General features: G+C 33.1%; 1 protein-coding gene across 23 annotated transcripts in view; it reads left to right on the forward strand.

The window, feature by feature from the left end:
- Positions 1–20,322, forward strand: part of BAZ2B (bromodomain adjacent to zinc finger domain 2B) — a 294,178-nt gene that overhangs the window by 198,264 nt on the left and 75,592 nt on the right. For 14 of the 23 annotated variants that reach the window (XM_077883356.1, XM_077883357.1, XM_077883359.1 and 11 more), the window contains 6 exons: positions 1,898–2,504; positions 4,179–4,472; positions 5,657–5,717; positions 6,526–6,634; positions 6,899–7,000; positions 18,102–18,312. In XM_077883356.1, the coding sequence (XP_077739482.1) occupies positions 1,898–2,504; positions 4,179–4,472; positions 5,657–5,717; positions 6,526–6,634; positions 6,899–7,000; positions 18,102–18,312 (1,384 nt within the window). The remainder of the gene's footprint in view (positions 1–1,897; positions 2,505–4,178; positions 4,473–5,656; positions 5,718–6,525; positions 6,635–6,898; positions 7,001–18,101; positions 18,313–20,322) is intronic. The other 9 variants (XM_077883353.1, XM_077883355.1, XM_077883367.1 and 6 more) reach the window with 3 other exon arrangements.

Raw genomic sequence — 20,322 nt, forward strand, 5'->3', positions numbered from 1 at the left:
CGCTCATCTCACAACCCAAGAGAACTAAGTGGGAACTAAGAGTCTGTCGCTTAACTGCTGAGTCACCCAGGCAGAATACTCATTTTTTAAAAGAATTTTTTTAAGATTTATTTATTTATTAGAAAGAGAGTTCCTTTGCCATTTTTAACAAACTATATGAAATACAAAATATTTTTAATAACTTTTATTAATGCAAATGCCAGAACCACTAATCAGAGAATCTTTTTCATCTTTATTGTCTTGGTATTGATTTTGTATTGCTATATAATCTACATTCATATGTCTAGTAGAATTCCAGTAATTAAACGATCAGTGCCTTTTATTCTAGAACCAATCCAGAGTAGAGAAAAAAATATTATGTTTGAACATAGTATCCTATCTTTTGATTACAAAAATTATCATTAGGCCTCCTCATCATTAGATAACACTTGTACAACTCCTGCAGTTTGCCAGCTATTCCTTTAAGTACTGAACATGCATTTACTCATTGGACACTAGCAACTGTAAGTGTTACTAATAGACAATCAAATTGAGGTTCAAAAAACTTAAATAACTCCCCCAGGATCACACTGCTAGTTAGTGATAAAGTTGGAGTTCACATCTGGGCAGTGTAGCACTAGAATCCTCATTCTTAAACACTGTGATATGCTGCCTTTCTTTCTTAAAAAAGTTGGTATTCTTGTCCATTAACCCTTATTTTACTGTAAAGAATTTAAGAACAAAGTCAGAGTAAAAAACTGGAATAAATCAGGCTGTTTTGAGAATTAAGTGAGTAATTCTCAAGCTTAAGTATATATTAGAATTACTTGGACAATTTTTAAAAAAGAACACCTCAGGACAGCTAAATCAGGATCTGTTGTGTTGAGACTAAGGTATTGCATATATCAAAATCTTCCAAATGTATAGCCAGATTTGGAATCCCTGATCTAAATGGAATGACCAATGGCATAATACCATGCATATGATAACTTGTAATGTACTGCTCAGTCATAAGGACGTATTGTTATTGGCATCACATTATTGACTCTCCATGTGTAAATTAGGCAAACTAAAAGTTACATTGTTTGGGTTATTTTAATTTTTCATTAATGTATATTCCACTTAGAGATAAATTATAGAGCACATCAGGAGTTATTTGCATTTTGAAAGGTTTCTTAATTTTTCAAAGAGTTTCTTAAATGTTTCTTATTTAAAGAATTTTATATGACTGCCTATTAGAAAGTCACTTATTAAACAATTGCTTAGTAATTGTAACCAATCTAGACTTCCTACACATATGATCTTATGTAATTTTCGCAAAATTGTGTGAGGTAAAGAAACTAAAGCTTAAAGAGACTAAGTCACTTGTTAATATCATAGAACAAGTAAAGAGCAGATGGATTTTTAAACCAAGGTCATTTCTTTTTGAAAAGCAGGAGACACTAAGGATTTTGCCCAGGAAACTAACATAGCAAAGGCTTAAATTAAGATGAAATTGGCATCAGCATATAGCATATATTGGGAGAAATGATGGTATATGGCTTAAGTTTGAGCAATATCTTGATGAAAGAATCCAAAAGACATAGAGATATGGCTGACTTGGAAGAAAGAAAAGTAAAAGATGTTTTTAGCGTTTCAAATTTAGATTACTGAGACACTAGGAACAAAAATAACGAAAGGAGGGAGTGAAGAAACCTGTATTTTGAGGGGAGAAAGACTAATGGAATTTTAAATATATTATGTCTAGCCAAGATTCAGCAACCAGCTTGTAGTCATCACTACCACTAATTTTAAGCACTTGTATATCATGATTTAAATTTGTATCTGAGCAGCCATTGTCAGATATGGAAGGCAAATAAAAGTAATCTTTGTTTTTATGGTACATTGTTGTTTTGTATTTTAACTTATATTTCAACAGGAACAATATAAACAGACATTCCCAGCGCAGTTAAAGAAGCAAGAGTCATCCAAGAGCTTGAAGAAGGTTATTGCAGCTTTGTCAAATCCAAAAACAACCTCTAGTTCACCAGCACATCCAAAACAAACAGTAGAAAACAACCACCCTAATCCATTCTTGACAAATGCACTTTTAGGTAATCATCAACCAAACGGAGTTATTCAAAGTGTCATTCAAGAAGCCCCTCTAGCACTTACTACCAAAACTAAAATGCAGAGTAAGATTAACGAAAACATTGCTACTGCAAGTAGCACTCCTTTTTCCTCACCTGTAAATCTGAGTACAAGTGGGAGAAGAACCCCTGGCAATCAGACAACTGTGATACCCTCTGCCTCTCCCATACTGCATACTCAAGGGAAGGAAAAAGTGGTTAGCAATAATGTAAACACAGTAAAAACACAGCACCACCCGCACCCTGCAAAATCTTTAGTGGAACAGTTTAGGGGAACAGACTCAGACATTCCCAGTAGTAAGGATTCTGAAGATTCAAATGAGGATGAAGAAGAAGATGACGAGGAAGAAGATGAGGAAGATGATGAAGATGATGAATCTGATGACAGCCAATCAGGTTATTTTTTATTTTTAAATTTAAAGTATTTATCTAAAAGCTATGTGAACCAAAACATTTTAAGGATACTCTTAGTTCACAGACTTAGTCATTGTCATTCACTGTGTTCCACACAGCTATGTGCTTTCCATAGTGAGCTGGTAAAGTATTAGAGTGATTGAGATTGGAAATCCTAAGTTAAACTCTCAGCTTTGTTATTCATTTAATATTAAACAAATAAAAACTTGAAATGAATATAAATGATGCATGAATGAAGAAATAACCTCACAAATTTGCTTAATTTTCATTTAATTCATTACCACTCATTTATCCTTTCTTTTTCATCTCTTCTGCTTATTGAAATATGTCAGTAGATATTTTGAATGAAGAAGGTAAAATTATAGTCAGTCATTTAGAAAGTACCAAAAACCTAAATCCCTGTGACTATCTATTAGCAACACAGAATTTATTTAATAACGATTACTCTTTGAGTTTATTTTTATTTGCTTTCTAGTTTTGCTTGTTTTTTTTGAAAAAAACTTCTTTCCATTTTTCTTCCCCTTTAACTCTCCTCATTGTTCCACAGAAGATTGAAAGCATAAAATATAAGATAGCATAAATTTTATATACAAAGGTGAAATACAGTGCTCATTTCGGCAGCACATATACAAAGGTGAAATACATATTATAAAAATATTTGAATTTGTTACTGATCAGCCATAAGTCCAATGGTAAATTTTCTGGCTACCAATGTGAATAAGCAAATACAGTCAGTTATACAACTTAAAGTGTCTAAGATAGAAACAATGCTTAGGGTAAGAACAACTTGTTCTGTTAATATTTTTCCTGGGATTCCCATAAACAATTTTGCATGATTGAGCTTGAATATCGTTATTAATAACTTTCAAAGACAATTTTTATAACAAATTGCAACATAGGCAGATGGTACTACACAAAACACAATTCCACAAAAGCTGTTATTCTGAGAACCTTTAAGGTACATTCCAAGTATTAGGTCTGTGTTTATCAGGTTTAATCCAGGAATAGATATTACCTGTCTATAGAAAGAGATGGATTTATAGTACTACATTTCTAGACCAAAACTTAACTTATTAAACCATTAAATAATCCCACATAAATCTGTACCCTGGTCTTTTATGAAGCCTAAGAAGCCTGATGAAGTCTTGTACCTAAATAGAATAAACTGCAGTCAGAAAAGCCAAGAATTTCTCAGAAAATGGTTTTCTTTTACCTCAAAGCCTAGATGAAAAAATGATGGTAGTTCCAGACTTCTTTTCCTCATACTTAACCTAATATACTTCTTAAGCTATTGGAATCTATTAATTTAATCAACTATATTCCCTCTGTACCTTAGTTCTCTATTAAATTAAAAGTGATTTTGAAACCATTCAGCAGAACTCAGCATGTGAATAGTGTCATGTGAGAAGAACTGTTTTATGATTAAAGTGTTGAGTAAAACAGATACTTTTTTTTTTTTAAGAATTTTGAGAATTTGTAGTCTGCATACATTGTACTCAGCTCGTAAGATAGTAATTTTTACATGAACTCTTCAGGAATGTTGATCAGTTGAGTTCAATCACAGATGCTGATTCCTAAACTATTCCATTTAGATACAAACTGCAAATGTTGGTGATTATCTAGTTATAATATACAAATGCTTCTTTTACTTCCCAGAATCAGATAGTAATTCAGAATCAGATACAGAAGGATCAGAAGAAGATGATGATGATGATAAAGACCAAGATGAATCAGATAGTGATACTGAAGGAGAGAAAACTTCAATGAAACTGAATAAAACAACTTCCTCTGTCAAAAGCCCTTCCATGAGTCTCACAGCTCACTCAACACCTCGTAACCTCCACATAGCAAAAGCCCCAGGCTCTGCTCCTGCTGCCTTATGTTCTGAATCCCAGTCACCTGCTTTTCTTGGCACACCTTCTTCCACACTTACTTCAAGTCCACACTCTGGTACCTACACTTTATTTTATTATTGTAAAGTACAAGTCAAACCATAGCAAGAATTCTTATTTATACAGTGTTCTGGGGATGATCTCATTGGAATCAGGTGTTACAGCCAGATTAGAGGTTGGCTGAGAAAGGTCAGCATGGATTTTCAAAGGATCTGACCCATTGCCATTTTTTATTCTGTGCTTCCAATTTAAGAACCTGATTGATGACAGCTCTTGATTTTGATTATTTTCCTGCTTTTGTGTTCAGTTTATGCTTCTAGAATTTAGAATCTAACAGTTGGACTTTTTTGTACTTTATACAAATCTCACTTGGTTACTTGAGATACAATTGCATATTTGCCCAACACTTTGCCAAAGGTCATTTGTGTTAGTGAGAAGCATTATTATTTCATTAATGTGCCACATCTTTTTTTTTCTATTTGACCTTTTATAAACTTCTAGAGGTCTTCATTAAAAGTTTTTACATTAATATTCCAAAAGGACTTTTTATTTCTGTTGCAAGAGCTAAGGAAATCTAGAGGTGTATAGTAAAATATCATGTTGCTCTACTTATTTCACTCTTTTCTTAGAAATGTCTAGTTTTGCATTCAATTGCCACAGACCCGTATAATATTCTACTAATTTAAGATATACATATTTGCATTTGTGAAACTTGGCCATTGACTATGAAGAATTTTATGTACAATCATAATCCTATTCCTTTGTACTTTAGGTTAAAAGATGTAGTAATAGTTTTGGCTATGGATTTATATGAACAGAGGAGTTAAATTATTTTTAAGTGTATGAGCCAGCTGTTGAAATTTTTCAGCATCTTAAAACTCATATTCTCAAAGAAAACAGCTGTACCTGGTTTTCTGAAACCTCTATCTACAATTTTCCTCCTACTTCTTTAGCTATTTCTTTACATACAAAATGAGAGGAAAGCTATGTATTTTTACCTCCCATTGTATTTTATTTACAAAGGCTAGTTATTCTGTAATGCAGACTGAAGAAGACGGAAAAAGATCCTCTGTACAGTGTGTTTTGTTGCAAACCATCTAAAAGTAACCTACAAGTTGTAGAAACACCTTAAGTAAATCAAGTCATTAAGATATATTCTTTAAAGGAAAGTCTGAAAACTATCAAAAAATTATCCTCTATATAAACTAATCCTTTATGTTAACGGGCTGAATTTTCTTGAAGGCACTTCCAAAAGAAGAAGAGTAACAGATGAGCGTGAGCTACGTATTCCTTTGGAATATGGGTATGCAAAATAAGACTTCTCTTTTTGCTTTTCCTCTGCATATTTATGCATGTTTGATTTCTCACTCTTAGCTATTCATAAAAGAATTGAATATACTGCGTAGTATTTATTAGAGCAGAAGAGCTAGAGCAAAGGGCAAAGAAGTTGATCTATCAGCAAACTGAAATTAAGGCTAACGGCAGAGTTTAGGTGTGGCAGAGCTGGGATGGAGTCACGTAGGCCAGTGGGACTGTGATTGGGAAAAAATGCAAGAGAAAATCCTTTGACAGAGGCCAGGGCAGAGACACAATTAGGAAGGAGTAAGAGAGGTTTTTGGGAATATGGAATGAAAGGACAGTAATAGCCACTGTAGGCAAAACTGGGGGACTTGAGCAGAGTTTGGCTAAAATGGCTTCATTGGAAATGATAAGTTTTATGCTCCAAGTACATGATCCTAAAGGAGCAGAGAGCCGGGTTTATGGTACTCTTTTCACTTAGCTTCTCAGATGTAAAAAATTCATACACATTGACACATGTTACTGAATTTGTCCAAATACCCAAAGTAATACTAGTTTTGATTTCTAAGAAATTTAACAGAGTTTGATATTTGTAGCTTGAGTCTGATTAATTTTTAGTGGAATTACTTAGCTAAAAAATCTTACTAATTTTAGTGATAAATGTACCTAAGTTGTATGATTAGGGATTTATATTTATTTATTTATATTTTTCATGTTATCTAAAAAGCATATGTTCTTAAGTTTTTTTTTTAAAAGATAAAGAGCTTTCCTAAAACTAAATATGTTATAACCCTCATTTCTGTTATGTGTAGCTGGCAAAGAGAGACAAGAATAAGAAACTTTGGAGGGCGCCTTCAAGGAGAAGTAGCATATTATGCTCCATGTGGAAAGAAACTTAGGCAATACCCTGAAGTAATAAAGGTACATACTTTTCACCAAATAATATACATTTGGTGCCTGTTAAGCATGTTTATGGAAAAAAGGTGCTCTCCTTTCTCAGATAAAGTTCCTTGATACAAAATATTGTCTTGTATGGGACTAATGTACTTAACCTAAATTGATCTTCTCTAAATCTATAGCCCCTTGATAGAATATGCAAATCATTAGTGTCCTGAAGAAAGCTCTACATCAAAGCTGGGTTGTAATTATTAAAACCTGAAGTGGAAAAATATGTGATTTTTTCAGTATCTCAGCAGAAATGGAATAATGGATATCTCAAGGGACAATTTCAGCTTCAGTGCAAAAATAAGAGTGGGTGACTTCTATGAAGCCAGAGATGGACCGCAGGTATCCATTTTTTAAAAAGTATAGTCTTTAAACCAGAAAGTAGTACCATAACCTAAATGAAGTAAATTTCACTGCACTCCAGAGCATTGCCTTTTGTTAGTTAATTCATACAGCTATACATATAATTTTGTGGTTAACACTCACCAAAGCCTCAATTTACAATATTCCAGTAACAAGGAGCTTTGAACTAATAGCTGTCTTTTTCAATTTTTTTAAGTCAACATTTTCCTGTTTATTAATTTTGTCAACAATTTTACAGTTTATACAGGTATAAAGTATCTGCATGTTCACGTGAAATATAAGAAAATATTAGTTCCCTGAAAGGTAAACTAATTTAAAGGTAAATTAATTTGAATAGGAAAAAATATGTTGTTAGAAGTCAGTCCAAAAAGGAATAAATATGCCATAGTTTTTTGGAAGGATCTTGTCCATCTGATTATGCCATGCTACGTGATCCATTTTCACAAGTGAGGTAATTTGGGGTGGGGGGAAGGTCCCTTAATATTAGGTGAGTGGAATTTCTCCTTTTTACAGAGACTTAATTTTTCAGTTAATTATATACATATCAGAAAATATTACCACAACTTCCTTTTTGCCTGTGGGTTAAGTATACAACCTTACCAATCAGCACAAAGAATCCATCAGAGACATTTCATTTCCTATATGTTTTCTTTATGGTTTTGCTTTTGTTTCTTACTTGGATTCAGCTGCGTATGCTTATTATTCCTGTTATCAGCCCCACTGAAAGAGGTCCTAGTTAAGGAGTGAGGAGACCTAGATTCTTGTTAACCTATGAAGTAGTTTTGTGATTTGAAACATCAAAATAATGCCACATTTTTCCTCAATTTCCTTGCCTGCAAAATAAAGAAAGACAATAATAATTTTACTTCTGCCTCATAGGATTATGATGAGGTTAAAATGAGACCATTTGCATGAAAATGTTTCAAAAGGTTAAATTGCTCAGCCAACTGAAGTTGATATTTTCTTTCTTGATTGAATCTTTCTCCCTTATGGCCCATTCTAATGCACAGAAATAAATTTTTTCCAGTAATATTTCTAGTGTGAATAGGCAGGTTTTTCCATCCTGTCTTTCCCTCTAATTTTATAATTCTAGAAATAAAAAAAAAAAAAAGGCCTTCCTAATTCTACGGGTTTCTTTTGAGACCTCAAAAGTAAGGGAATTTTCTAAGAATACAGTTTCAACCAAGCAGAGACATAACTAGAACTCAAGGTTTCTAACAGTGTTCTTTTACATTCATCATATAACCTATTTTCATTATTGGCTATGACTTTTTAAGGAAGAAGTTATGTCCAGGTCTGCTTGTTTCTTTCCTGGTAATTCAGAATACCAAAATTTATTTCTCTGAGGCTTAGCTTCTTTACTGAAATATATTCTAGGACTTTTCTCTTTTTTTTACACTTAAAAAAATGTTTAAACTTAGACTAAATCTGCTGCCAAACAGATTTTCAGAATTCTATTGTTATTTTACCCACTTCCATATATACTAGATCAGTCTCTTATCACGAAAAATATTAGAAGACAATAATAATTTTCCTTAAAAATTCTAACCATTTTTTAATTGTTTGGCTCATAGTATCAAATCCTTATTTATGCCAAAGATATCCTTGTATTTTTAAGCTGAGTAGATTTTTGTTCTGAGAGGAAAGTTAATTGCTGTTCAATACATAAAGGATTTTTAGTTTTGTATCAGTGATAATTAGACTTAATCTATAAAGTCTCATTAGGCAAAGTAAAATGTTCTTTGACATCCATTCACTTTTTATTAAACATAATCAGTGTTTTCCAAATGTGTATTGCTTTGTTGAGAGATCAATTCATCAAGGAAATATGATGAATTAATAAATCCAGAATATGTTAAGCGGCCAACATTTCAGCAGACTGCTGAGGGAAAATATTAGCAATTTTGAGAGTACTTCTGTCAGTTAAAAAAATTAGTAAGTTGGATTCGTTTCAGGATATTTTGAGAGAACAACAATTAAAGGTAAGTAATCCCAAAAAAGTTAACTCATTAGAAATCCATATAGTACATATAATTGTAGATCCATATATATTTCCATATGTAGCATGATGAATATGTATAAGCATCTAGTTAATTAGAAATGTGTATAATTATGTAATAATTTTATATGAAAATGAACAAAGTTTATATATTTTTGTTAGGGTAACTATGATTTGTGATCATTTGATTGGCCCTAAATTTTGTAGAAGATGTAAAATATAGTTTGGCCTAGCCACTGTCACTATGCAGAAATTACCTGTATGTGTTTATAATATGTCTGCCTTTATACAAATTATGGAAAAGGAATGATGGCTATATAGATACTGAAAAACAAAACTGCATATTGAAGGATTGGGAAGAAACGCATCAAAATTTTAATGATAGATGTAATGGTTGGTGGGTACAATGGATCATTTTTTTCTTTCTACTTGCAAGTTTCACATTGTCTATAATTTGCTTGTATTACATACAATGCAAAAAACAATTTCCTATTAAAAAATAAATTTTTTACCTCTTCTAATAAAGCTAAGCATTCAGTTTTCCAAATGTATGGAGGTTGTACATAATGATTTCAAATATTACTGCTACAGTTTTCCAAGCGTCATTTATCTATTCTGGGTGATTGATAGCAAATGAAATGCTGTATTTGCAGATTCATTACTATTTTTAGTCACTTTCCTAATGAAGCATTTGCATTGGAAAATATATTTTCTCCATCACATTTTTCCTTTATCTCTTAAAATTCTCAAGAATAACCAATATTAGTTCTGTAAGTTCTAATTTTGTTCAAGGTATTTCAAAACTTTCAACAGTGGTATTGCAAAGGTCTGTATTTTACAAATTTAGGAAATGGTAATTTCTACAAGAACTAATTCTAGTCTGCAGTAGAGAACCATGGTTGGGCATCCCTGGGTGGCTCAGCGGTTTAGCGCCTGCCTTTGGCCCAGGGCATGATCCTGGAGTACCGGGATCGAGTCCCACATCGGGCTCCTTGCATGGAGCCTGCTTTTCCCTTTGCCTGTGTCTCTGCCTCTCTCTCTCTCTGAATAAATAAAAAAATCTTTTTTTTTTTTTTTAAAGAGAGAGAACCATGGTTATTTTTATGTTATTTTTCAATCAAGATATTTCTGAGCTGAAGATAGATCATATATATATATTTATTAACAGCAAACATTTGAAAATATTGACTAACTTTGCGTATAATATAGCAAGATGAGAGGTATGAGAGCTTATATTTATTTGAAATTTAAGTAAATCATCACTAAAGGACAACAATCTAATTTCTTTTGAAAAATAAGAAAGAGGGATCCCTCAGTGGCTCAGCGGTTTGGTGCCTGCCTTTGGCCAGGGCATGATCCTGGAGTCCCGGGATCGAGTCCCACGTCAGCTTCCTTGCATGGAGCCTGTTTCTCCCTCTGCCTGTGTCTCTGCCTCTCTTTCTTTCTGTCTCTCATGAATAAACAAATAAAATCTTAAAAAAAAATAAGAAAGAAAAGCTCTTAATTCAGGTAAATAGAGTTGACATAAGAAATAGTTCTTATGTCTGTATTCATTTTTTTCATTTTCAGTGATTATTTCAGTCTATTCATTTTCAGTGTTTATTTATTTCAGTCTACAAATGTGGTAAAGGATTTGTAGAATCAGCTGCTTCTCAGTATCTTCTGATACTTACATGCCAATCACTTCCTATGGGCTTCTGTAAAAATTGTGATTTTAGGGACAATAGACTTCATGGAACAAAATGAACCTTCTTATAAGGCCATGCTTTACTGGCTGGCTATATCTTGTAATGAAATTCTGTTAACTATTTTAGTCAGTGAAACCCCTTTGAAAAGAATATAAAGTAAATAGGTTTCTTACAAACTTATGCTTCATCACATTAAAAAGAATTTGTGGAACTGTTTTCATTTTATTTTGGTTTTGGGTGTTAGAATATTAGTAAGGATGAGCTCAACATAGTTTAGTAAGTATAAAAGTTATATCTATTTTACTTAAATATGATATTTAGGTAAAACGGTATTCACACTTTTCGGAATGTATGATGGGTTCAAGATAAATTGTTAATGACAAAGATTATTTTGAAACATGATAATCTACTTTGAAAAGTATTTTTTGTGAATTATAGAGAAGAAAACATTTAAGCATAAATATAAGTTTATTTTTTCAACCACTAAATTCACAGTCATAGACTAATGAATGTTTACTGTATTCAGGATAGAAAAGGAAAGAAAAAGGAAAGATGCAAAGAAGGAACAAATTAAAAGTGACTTAGAAAATGCTGCCTTTTCTATTTGAGATGTATATTTTTTAGAAAGTTTTTTTTTTCTTTTTAATGGCATAAGGCCATGAGAAAAAAAAATTTATAGTTCTTACTGAAAAAAGCCCTTTTTCTTAGTCATTTAATCAATGAATACTTGTGGCAAATACTTAATGTGCCAGGCATTTTTTTCCCCAGATAAATTTTCCCTGAAGGTGTTTTCCATAAAAACTGTGAACACATTTCTCTACAGAAATGAACTTGAAAGCCTGGCTTTGAAAAAAAAATACTAGTGTTTGTAAGAAACTGGAGAGTACAAAAGACATAAAAGTTATGATCACTGTCTCAGAGAAGATAAAACACTGAGCACAATGCTATCCAGCAAAAATCAGGGTTTTGTTAGTAAGGAATATAGGGAGACTTCACAATAAAGCAGACAACACACAGTCTCTGGCAAGATTGTAATGCTGCTAATTATTTCATATAAGAACAAAAGATTGGGAGTCCGCAACCAGGGTTCTAATTCAACTCTGCTGTTAACTGTCATACCTAATGCAACATAGCTGTGGGCATATATGGACACTGAGAATATGAAAGATCAATACCAGAAATCTATAATACTGAAAATTTATGTCACTAATGTACCAGGTAGGATTTTTGACGGCTAGGCAAGGGGCCTCTACTAGGGGGCCAACTGTATGAATCCAAATGTGGTGCTAAGGAGGTATTTGAAGGTCATGACTCTAAGAAGGTAACCTACTGTGAATACTAGGAAGCATAGCCAGCATTGTGGAATGATTGTATCAAACCACATCTTTCTCAATGTTTTTTTTTTTTTTTTTTTTAAGATTTTATTCATTTATTCGTGAGAGACACACAGAGAGAGGCAGAGGGAGAAGCAGGCTTCATGCAAGGAGCCCGATGTGGGACTCGATCCCAGGACCCCAGGATCACGCTCTGGGCCCAAGGCAAGCGCTAAACCGCTGAGCCATCCAGGCGTCCCCTCAATGTTTTGTGTTTTTTTTTGTTGTTGTTGTTGTTGTTTTTAAAAAACCTCAGTGGTTTTTAATAGGGGACCCATCTTCCAGCATAGGCAATCTTACTCTTTCACATCTTTGAAATGCTATTCACTATATGATATTAATAAACTGTATGATTACAGTAGATTAAGAACCCCTAATTCTGTAAAGTTCATAGTACATAAAGCTCTCACTACCTATCCTTGGCATCATAAAGTAGCTAAAAATAATCACAATGCTAAATTATGCAAGGCATAATTCAAGAAAATTTTGATTTTTCTTATGATACTAACTTTAGTGTATTTCTTAAAGTGGGAAGTTCTATCAAAAATATTTGATGCCTTCACTTTGCTTGTGCCCTAAGATTTTTCTTAGACTCCTGGAAGGCTAATTCAGCATCCTATGTTACTTTGAAAAAACTGAGGCCTACTTTTCTAGGCCTTCATTTCCTCGTATGTAATGTGAAGGATATTTATCCTAGGAGGTCTTTAAGATCAATTCCGTTTTAGGTATGACATTCTAAAAGCTTTTTAATATTCGAATTTTTAGGAAGTAAAGGATTCTGTAAGTATACTTTTTTAAAAAATTTTATCAGAGAGAGAAAGCATGAGCAGGGGGAGGGGCAAAGGGAGAGGGAGAGGGCCCCTCACTGAGTAGGGAGCCCCATACAGGACTAAATCCCAGGACCCTGGGATCATGACCTTAGCTAAAGGCAGAGCCTTAACCAACTGAGCCACCTTGGCATCCCTGAAAGTATATTAACAAAGAAAATGTAATGAAAAAGACCAGTTTTGTTTACTTGAGCTGTGGTTACATTTACTGAGAATTATTTAGCCAGAAATCATTTGGGTAAATGATTGATTCACCAAATGACTTACAGACCTAAAATTGTCAGATCAAATACCTTTATCTGGATTTAAAGTATTCACCTCAGCTATTTTACTACCAGAGGCAAGGACTGGGTTAGAGAAACCGCTCCCGTTCCAGAAAAAATATGAGTAAAGTTCCTCCATTCACTTATATAACATTGAGCATTGGAAAAGTATTAGACATCTCAAATATTAATGTGGGATATTGATACTTAGTGGCGAAGGCCTGCAAATCCATGCTGAAATTGCTGCGGCGAAGTCTTGATGATACTAAACTTAAAAATTCAGTAACTTGGCAAATAGATTACTCTGTGAATTGACTTTTGGTGGACTGATATACTTCTTTTACTTATGTACTCTTTACCCCCAAAAGAAATCAGCCTGGAGGTATATAAAATTAAAGAAAATGGAAGCAACAAAGAAAAATAAAGATAAGCCATGATATCAAATTGAAGTAGGAATGAGACTTAAGAATACATTTCATTAAAACCTGAACATGTTGCTGGCAAACCACAGATTGAGCTGTTAGTGAAATATAGTTTCACTATATTTCTATATGAAATAGAATATTTCTATGTCCTAGTTAATTAGACAATTCAGTGGCTATAAGATAAAGTGAAAACAGGCCAATTGCTCATAAGATGTTCAACTATACTTTAGAGTGTCGTTTGTGAAGAATAATAGAAATGTTGAAATACAAAGTTGTATTTAAATTAAATTTCGTATAATTTTTGGTTTTCTGAATATAGAAAATATTTTTTAATTATTCATTTGAAGTAAATGCTTTTTTTAAAGTTCTATTTAGTATAAGGTATAAAATACCTGAGAGTTAAAAATTTATTTGCAGGTTTTCTCAAGTATTTTTCCATCCTGTATCTTCACTATATTCAGGAAGAAAACCTTATTACCATTTTCCTTTTCCATGTTACCTAGAGACCACTTCAAACTTTAATCACCTTTCTGGTCTCCATTCACACTTCTCTCCTTCACATGCAGGTAGTTCTTCCTCCTTAAAAAAACAATGTTTTTACCTTCCTTTCCAGCTCTAATTCTTTTTTGTTTTTTTAAGATTTTATTTATTCATGAGAGACAGAGAGAGAGAGAGAGAGAGAGAGAGAGAGAGGGAGAGGGAGAGAGAGATTGGCAGAGACCCAGGCAGAGTTGGAGAAGCAGGCTCCATGCAGGGAGCCTGACGTGGGACTCCCATCCGGCGTCTCCAGGATCAGGCCCTGGGCTGACGGCGGCGCTAAACCGCTGAGCCACCTGGGCTGCCCTCCAGCTCTAATTCTAAGCCCTAATTCAGACCATCATTATTTTTTAAAGTGAACAATTCAGACAACTTCTTGTCCCAAACTCTAAACTCTTTTTCAAATTTATTATATACTTGGCATGTGGTCCTTGAATTACCTGCATTAGAATAGCATGAGGTCTGAGTTAAAAGTGCTGGTCCTTTTGGGGAGAAGATTCTCAATTACCTTTAGAGACTGCTATGCCTTGTACAAAGTAGATATCTCAACAAATGTTTAAGTAGTAGAAACTCTTTATAATACATGGCAGTCTTATATTGTACTTTTATAGTGCACTGCGGTGTATGTTATATGGTGTACTTATTAATTATTTTGTTCAGTCTTCTGGAGTAAAACATAAATCTTTTTTCCCCTCTCTCTTTGTAGTATGTATAGAAATGAAGGTCTTATTGCTAAAGATTGAAATTAGTAACTCTTGAAAGCAGTATTACAATGGTAAAATAGACCTGATCTTTCACCATGCCCATCATGTTGAACATCTACATTCTTTTTGTCCACGTCTTTCAAATCTTAGTTAAGAAAGATTATTTTCAGGAACCGTTTACTGTCTTAGTCTTAGAAATTAAGAAAAAGGGACGCGTGGGTGGCTCATTGGTTGAGCACCTGCCTTGGCTCAGAGCATGATCCTGGAGCCCTGGGATTGAGTCCTGCGTCAGGTTCCCCACAGGGAGCCTGCTTCTCCCTCGGCCTGTGTCTCTGCCTCTCTCGCTCTCTGTGTCTTTCATGAATAAATCAATAACATCTTTAAAAAAAAAAAAAGAAACTAAGAAAAAATAATCAGTAATTTTGATACATAATTTCTGATTGACCAAAAGCTTATGGCATACGAATCAGGTAATATAAGTTGTATTTGCTTTTTCTGAGGAAAAGCTTATTGAGAAAACTACCTTTTTTTCCCTTTACAATAATTTTGACTACTCAGTGAATTAAAGCTCTAATTTAAGCTTTAGATTTTCCTAACAGTCCATTTCTCATTTTCTAAAATCCAGGAGTCAGAAGACTGTATATGTAGCACAATATATGCAGTTTTCTTAGCAAGTGTTTATAAATGCCAAGGGCAAAAATGTAAATGATAATGTCAGCATATTTGTCTGGTAAATTTTGGGCACCAACATAATCTATCCTTTTTTTGACACAGGTATATTTTCCTAGCTGAATAAAACATAACTATGTAAAAATTATAACTGGATAAAAAGATAAATTGATAAACCCTTTAAATCTTGGCTAAAGTTGACTTTATTATTAATAAGATACCTTAAAAACTAAATGCAGATTTCTTTACAGACTTCTATTATTAGTCTCTCTTCTACTCCAAGTGTCACAAATGTCACTTTTATATTTTTCAATTTATGTGATGCATGCTGCCTTAGTGCCTAGGAGCATAATAGAAAAATGAAAACCTAAACTAATCAAAAGCTTCCCATACTGGTGAACATAAAATTGTTTTGATGGCTTCCTTCTTAGTGGTTTGTGGCATAAAAATGCAGTTAGTACAATTATTGTTCCTATTGACCTCATTTGAAATATCAGCAAAAAATTTTTACTTTCTACAAAATTTAAAATTATTTTTCACATGAGAAATACTGAAGTGAATTAGTATAGATATTATTTTAAACATATAAATATGGACTATATGCATTACATTTTTTGACAACAATCCTGCTGTGACATAAGTTGCTTTCATAGTTGCATGAATGCAACAACATAATTGAATGTGCTTTCATGGTTGAACATTGTGATAAGTCATTTACCAAGTATAAAAAAAAATCTTAGTAACATCAATTAAGTACATGTAGTGGTTAAGAGCACGGGTTTTAGAGTGAGACAGTCCTGGGTTCAAAATACAGTTCTGGGGATCCCTGGGTGGCTCAGCGGTTTGGCGCCTGCCTTTGGCCCAGAGCATGATCCTGGAGTCCCAGGATCGAGTCCTGCGTTGGACTCCCGGCATGGAGTCTGCTTCTCCCTCCGCCTGTGTCTCTGCCTCTCTCTCTCTGTCTATCATGAATAATAAATAAATAACTAAATCTTAAAAAGAAACAAAATACAGTTCTGTTCCTTGTTGCCTCTGTACCTCAGGAAATTATTTAACCTTACTGGCTCAGAATTTCCTCAGTTGAAATGTAGGAACAATAAAACCCAGATAGAGCTGTTATGAAGATTAAAGTATATAATATGTTGAAAATGTCTGAAACAAAGCACAGTGCTTGAAATGTGGGATATAACTATCATCCATTATGGTAGCAAAAGTAGTATTTGTATTTTATTTTTTGAATGAGATACTCATTCAAAAAATGAATGAGATACTAAGGCCGAGAAATAAGGTAAATATAATAGTATATTTTGATCAACATGTGAGGAATAATAAAAACAAAAGTCAAATTGTATCTATATACTCAGCAGGATTATTCCTATAATGCAGTAGCATTATGCTGGTGTATGTGTTCCTGCTGGGGGTCACACTTGGAAATCTCAAATGTATAATATATACCATGTCCCCTATCATCAGCTTTAGAAATTATCATATGGCCAATTGTTTTATGCCCCCATCTACTTCTACTCTTCCATAATTTGCTGAAGCAAATCTTACACATCTTACTTCATCTGTAAATTTTTCAGTGTGTATGTATCTCTAGAAGATGAGGACTCTTATTTCTACAAGAATATCATTATCACACTTTAAAATGATCATTTCTGGATATCATCAAGTGTTAGGCATTGTTCACAGTTTCAGATGTTCCTTAATTGTCATAATGATCTGGTTTATCTTTTAAATCAATAAATAAAATGTATTTGATACATCTCTTAAGGCTCCTCTAATCTTCGTACAGTTGTTTGTTTTTTTTTTAAGTTCTTGAAATATATTTGTTGAACTGAATACTTTGTAGAATTTCATAAAGACTGGGTTTCACCGTGTGGTTTAACATACACTAGTTATCTTACTTCTTCTATAAAGTTATAGTAAATAGGTCCAGACTTAATCAAATCTAGGCTTGATTTATTTGGTGGGGGGCAAGATTAATTTATAGATAATGGAGTGAACCTCCATCAGGAGGTTGATGTCTGTCCAGTTGTCTCTATTTCTGATGATTGCCAGCCACTCAAGTTCAGTGCTTAGCTCCATGAATTCATCAGGTATTACACAATGTTGATATTCTGACTCTTATATTCCTTCTTGATTTATTAGCTATAATATTTCTATAAAGAGAAACTTCCTTCCATTATTTAGATAGCTTCATGATAGGTTGAACTGGTAACATATGAAAACAATCTATAGGGATGTCATCACACAACTACTATTTCCAAATATCTGTCAACTTTATCATCATTATAGTTCAGAAATGGTGATTGATATATCTCTATGTGTTTATAGATACATATGTTTATAAATATATGTTAATAGACATAGATCTCTCTATATGTTTAAACTTGATCATTAAAGTAAGGATACCAAAGATATGCCAAAGGCAATGAACAATTATAAATTTAATTAAAAAATAAAATTCCTAAGGTTTATACTAGCTTTTATAAACTTCAAGATATCTAAATTGACCTAGAATTTTCTGACATGTTGATCACTTTTGTTCACTTTGATTTTAATATATTATTTCTATAAAATGTTAATTAAAAGGGAATGCAGTGGTGTCTTTTGAAAGAAGAGGATGTCATTCCCCGTATCAGGGCAATGGAAGGCCGTAGAGGAAGACCACCAAATCCAGATAGACAGCGAGCAAGAGAAGAATCCAGGATGAGACGTCGGAAGGGTCGACCTCCAAATGTGGGAAGTGCTGAGTTTCTAGATAACACAGATGCCAAATTGCTAAGAAAATTGCAAGCTCAAGGTAAGAAATATATAATATACTGTAATAATCATACTAAAAAAGTCTGTCTCTTAACGTTTTTGACTTATGAATGATACAGTTCTCACTTTCTAAGAAATAGATATTTGTGTTAGAACTAAAGTAATAAAATAAGGAATCCCACTGGTAACTGGAGTTCTTTGATTAGGTAAGCTCCTTTCAAGAGCCATACTCATAAACACATCATACCCTGTGTGTTTGGAACTACAAATGTGGGGGATAAGCTTTTAAGGCTTGCACAGAAAGGGAATCAACCAGCACTTGGCACATGCCTTAAGGTTGTGCCAACCTTCTGGAAATTCTCATTTTAACAGCTCCAGATTCCTTGAGGTGGTACAAGGGAATAACTCCAAAATATGTGGATCTGTGGAGTAAATTTTCAGTCAGAGAACTCCAATTACTGGTAAGTAACCCCAGTCTTTTTAGTTTGGGTTCTTCTGTAGTCTGGATATATCACATATATTTTCAAAATGGCCAAGTAATAGATTTAAATCAAAAAGTATTTTAAGATCTCTAGAAAGTGTTATGTATCAAGCATAAAGTGCTCATAATAATCTCAAATGTATTATAACTGAAAACTACAATGTAAATTATCAACATGAAGTTCCCATGCCATGTCTGACTCAGAGAAAACTGACTAAAATATTTCTGTTATGAGTTATTAATTACAAATGTGAATCCTCTTAAGGCTATCTAAATATACATCAATACCTGTGTTGGTATATAAACATATATTTCAATATAAAGGTTTAATAATAAAAACTGACTTAAAAAGCTAGGATTTTTACTTCTCATGGTTTTTTTCTGGAGGAAAAGTTTGGCTTATTTCCCTTTATTGTAAATACCATCATAATTCTTTGTTGCTGCTTTGTTTTTATTATAAAACAGACACCCACACAAAAGCTTATAAAACAGAATGCTTTACAATAAAGAGACACTCATTCTCACTCACTATAAAACAAAAGATTCTCATGAGTGGCATCATTATTAACAATATTTTTTGTAAATCTGTTGAGAAACGTGTACGAACACTCCTATATATACACAATATATATATGCACACACATTTTTTTCATTTCAAAAATAAACGTACTTATAGTGTACATCCTGTTCAGCTTACTTTTTTCCATTTAATTTGTGTTGAACATCTTCCTGTATCTGCACTTAAAAATCAACTTTACACATTTAATAGCTGAATAGTAAGTAATGCACTGTGTATAGTTCCACCATATTTCATTTAGTCAGTCTTTTTTGATGACTATTTGAGCTGTTTCCCGGTCTTTGCTATTACAGACAGCCCTGTAGTAAACAGATATTATGCATTTATTCATATCCTTCTATGGGTATGTCTATAGTATAAAATTGCAGAGATAGAATCTTTGAATCAAAGCATATGTGCAAAAAAAATAAAATATTTTAAAAAGCGTATGTGCATTTTCAGTTTTGGTAGCTAGCAGGCAAATATGTCTCCAAAAAAGCTTGCACTAGTTCATACTTCAATTAATAGCAGGTAAATTAACTGCCTGGCATATAACTTAATGTCCTATAATTTTTTCTCTGCCTTAGTATGGTAGTGAAATTTTTTTTAGTTCATTTATTCATTTATTTGTTTAAGTGATCTCTATACCCAACATGGGGCTCAGATAAAGACTTTCATGCTCTTCCAACTGAGCCAGCCAGGCACCTTATTTGGGAAATTTATGTTATTTTATTTAGTTTCTGTTAAGACTTTCATCTCCCTTGAATAGTTACTAGTGAAGGTTGAAAAAAAGTTAATGTATTAACAGATATAGCCATAAATGATAAGTTTTTAAATTAATATTGTTGGTAATCCACTCACTCTTTTGATGAATGTATAATAGTGACGAGTATGCATTGTTTACCTAAGATAAGAAATTAACTGATACCCAGAGCATGAGTTTTTCATGTATATCTTGTGTATCTAATAAAATACTATTAATGCCTAATATCTAAAATAGCAACTTTATATTT

Source organism: Canis aureus, chromosome 34, assembly GCF_053574225.1.
Source record: "Canis aureus isolate CA01 chromosome 34, VMU_Caureus_v.1.0, whole genome shotgun sequence".
Lineage (NCBI taxonomy): Eukaryota > Metazoa > Chordata > Mammalia > Carnivora > Canidae > Canis > Canis aureus.